At 53.2% G+C, this 3,653-nt stretch overlaps 1 protein-coding gene across 1 annotated transcript in view; it reads right to left on the bottom strand.

The window, feature by feature from the left end:
- Window positions 1-3,521, bottom strand: part of TLE3 (transducin-like enhancer of split 3) — a gene marked incomplete at its 5' end in the record, with an annotated part of 12,900 nt that extends 9,379 nt beyond the window's left edge. The window contains 2 exons of the mRNA XM_009071512.1: window positions 2,551-2,567; window positions 3,492-3,521. Coding sequence (XP_009069760.1) covers window positions 2,551-2,567; window positions 3,492-3,521 — 47 coding nt within the window. The remainder of the gene's footprint in view (window positions 1-2,550; window positions 2,568-3,491) is intronic.
- Window positions 3,522-3,653: the final 132 nt, after the last annotated feature.

The following is a 3,653-nucleotide window of genomic DNA, read 5'->3' as shown; positions in this document are numbered from 1 at the left end:
AATGCAGGAGGAGGTGGCTGTTTCTCTAGGCAAACCCTGGCAGGAAGGCATGGGAAGCTACAGCAGCTCCTGGGGGCACTGGGACACACCACTGGGAACTGGGGAGTGCAGAAAGGGAAAAAGCTGTGCTCTCTGAAATCAGCTCCATCTTGCCCATCTGCTCTCCAGGGGCTTTGCCCCAGGCCTGGGCAGGGAAAGGGCTTTGCACCAGGGTGGCAGACCCAGGGCATCAGCAGAGCTGGAGGGCCTCATCCAGGAGAAGGAGCTGCTGCATCCCAGCCTGGGCACCACCAACTGAGCCAAAGAGCATCCAAAAAACATTCAGGAAACCCACATCTCCAGGAATAGCAGAGCCCAGAGCACACAGCAATGCTCTGCACAGGGGGCTTCTGTCCTTGCTCCAATTAGTGATGACAACATTCCCAGGAAAGCCCTTTGGAAGCCACGATTGCACTGGGAGCAAAACCGGCAGCACAAAACCACCTGGAGAGCACTGGAGGTTGCCTAGTCCCCAGCCCATCCCCTTTCCCACCCCAGATTCCCTCCCTCAATCCCTGGGAGCAGCAGGAGCAACCCCCACCATTCCCAAGCCTTCCAGCCCTGCTAAGCTAAGCAGCACCGTTCCCTAAGCTCTGTGCCTGCCTTTCTTCCCCAGCTGAAAGGGAGAACTAAAGCAGTTCATGTTTCTCCTCGGTCCCCAGTAAGCAGCTTTGGCTAACAGCAAGGCCTTTCTTCTGGGGCAGTGATGCTGAAAGCCTCCCAGCTCCCAGGGAATCATGTCAGGCATTTAGAGGCATCGATCCATCCAGCCCCTGCTCCTGGCCTGCTGCCAAGCAACTCAATATTTCTCCTTGCACAGGCAAAGGCTGAGGAAAATATGAATGACTAACCCTGATTAGCACCTGCATTAAACCTCCCTGGGGACACCCCAGCCTGGAGTGCATGGATTGGGAACATTCCTGGCTCTGCCAGCCCAAGGAGAGGGTTAATGATGCCCAATTCCTCTCTTCCCCCCCTTAAATAGCACTTTTCTTCCTGCCCCAGCTCTCAAAAGGCTCATTTGTGGCCTTGGGGATGGCAGGAAATCGCTGCAAAGCTGAGGCTCAGGGAGCTTTGTCCTGGCAGCTTTTCACACTGACTCAGGGAGGTTGGGACGGACCTCCAGGATCAGGGAGTTCAACCTGGGACTGAGCACCACCTCAGCAACTAGAGCAACTGGCCACATCCAATTGAATCACAGAAGCTACAGAGCTGGAAGAGACCCTTGAGGATCATCTAGTCCAACTCCTGCCCTGCACAGGAGACCCCAACAACCCACCATGTCCCTGAGAACATTGTCCAAACACTCCTTGAGCTCTGTCAGGCTTGGGGCTGTGACCTCTGCCCTGGGGAGATGTTCCAGTACCCAAACATCATCTGGGGGAAGAACCTTGTCCCAATATCCAACCTAACCCTTCTCTGACACAGCTCCAGCCTGGGGTCTTGTCACTGGTTGCTAGAAAGAGTTGTTCCCTGAACACCTAAAGGGATGGTGAATCCACCTCCACCCTGACAGCCCTTTCCATGAAGGAATTCCTTCTGTTGCCCACTTTTCCCCAAGCCAGTGACCTCCACATAGTGATTTATCTGCTTAGTTAACTGCCTGACCTTCCAAGTCCTACTTAACACAGCATAATAACCAAACCCAATCCAGCAGATCAGATGACCCAAGATAATGGGAGAGTGATCAGGAATGAAACAGCTTCCCTAATCACTGAAGGATTTCAGAGTAACTTGGACCTGACTGAGCTCATTCATGAGGCTCAGTCATAGAATCACAGAATTTCAGGGGTTGGAATGGACCTTATAGATCATCTAGTCCCAACCCCTGCCCTGGGCAGGGTCAGCTCCCACCAGAGCAGGTTGGTCAAGGCTCATCCAACCTGAGTTTGAACACTGCCAGGGTTGGGACAGCCACAGCCCCCCCTGGGCAACCTGGGCCAGTGTCTCACCACCCTCACAGGGAAAAACTTTCATCTAATATCTAACCTAAAGGTCCCCTCCTTCAGCTTGAACCTGTTACTCCTTGTCCTAGCTTCCAGGAGAATCTGCTCTATGATCTTGCCAGGCACAGAGGTGAGACTGACTGGTCTATAGTTCCCTGGTTCTTCCGCTTTCCCCATTTTAAAAATGAGGGTTATATTTCCTTTTTCCAGTCCTCGAGGACTTCACCTGACTGCCACGAGCCAACTACACCTGCCAGTTCCCTCAGGACCCGAGGATCAGGCTCATCAAGCCTGAAACCCAGTCTGTCCAAACCCAACCCTGAGTCTCTGCCACAATCACAGAGGTTCAAACCCAATCTCACAGCAGCACTGAGGTGGCTCTACACCCCATCCCAGCTCTTCCAGGCAGGATTTGGGGCTTTTTATTGCCTGGTTCATTAGTAAACAAGATCTGTGCAAAGGCAGCTCTGGAGCTCACACCTACATGGGGTTTTTAAAAGTATAAAGGGAATAAAGCCATGAGGACACCAAAAACTGGGGGGAAAAGAAAGTAAATGGGACTTACTGCACTTGAGTCTCGCTCTGGCAGGAGATGTGATGGCAGAGGTGAGGTCATAGTCAAAATAAAGAGAAGACAGAAGATAAAGCAAGTTAGAACAAATCTTAAACAGAACAATAAACCAAGAAGCTCCTCATGGTCTTAACTCCAACCCTCTCTGGGCTCAAACCCTCCTGTTCATCCAGCTCCAGCTGCTTCCTGCTCCTTTCTTTTATCCATGTGAATTATCTGGCAAAACACAGCTGGAAATGCCCTGAATCCCAAGGGAGTGGCAGTAGCATCAGGGCTTGTCCCCAGAGACAAAACCCCCAGATGTCCATGATCCTGGAGCCTCTGCCCTGGAGCCAGGCTGGGAGAGCTGGGGGTGTCCAGCCTGGAGAAGAGAAGCTCCAGGGAGACCTCAGAGCCCCTTCCAGTGCCTAAAGGGGCTCCAAGAGAGCTGCAGAGGGACTTGGGGCAAGGAGTGGAGGGACAGTACACAGGGCATGGCTTCAAACTGGAAAAGGGAGATTTGGGTGGGATATTGGGAAGAAATTGCTCCTTGGGAGGGTGCTGAGGCACTGGCACAGGATCCCCAGAGCAGCTGTGGCTGCTCCATCCCTGGGAGTGTTCCAGGCCAGGTTGGATGGGGCTTGGAACAACCTGGGCTAGTGGAAGGTGTCCCTGCCCATGGCAAGGGGTGGAACTGGAGGTCCTTCCTTGAGGTCCTTCCAAACCATTCCAGGATTCTATGCCTCTAACTTCTTTGCCTAATTACTAGAGGTTCCCCATCCTTGGACGTGTTCCAGGCCATGCTGGATGGGGCTTGGAACAACCTGTGCTAGTGGAAGGCATCCAGGGGTTGAAACTGGCTAACACTGCCTCCCCACCCAGATTATTCCAGCACTCTGGGCCAACCTTCCCCAAGTCTTTGGGGCAAACCGCTCATGTTGTGCCCCGAGTCTCACCTCTGTGGTCCAGGTCGTGGTGGTTCTTCTCTAATTACTAGAGGTGCCCCATCCTTGGACGTGTTCCAGGCCATGCTGGATGGGGCTTGGAACAACCTGTGCTAGTGGAAGGCATCCAGGGGTTGAAACTGGCTAACACTGCCTCCCCACCCAGATTATTCC

Source organism: Acanthisitta chloris, unplaced genomic scaffold, assembly GCF_000695815.1.
Source record: "Acanthisitta chloris isolate BGI_N310 unplaced genomic scaffold, ASM69581v1 scaffold29123, whole genome shotgun sequence".
NCBI lineage: Eukaryota > Metazoa > Chordata > Aves > Passeriformes > Acanthisittidae > Acanthisitta > Acanthisitta chloris.
This window is presented reverse-complemented; position numbering and strand designations above follow the sequence as displayed.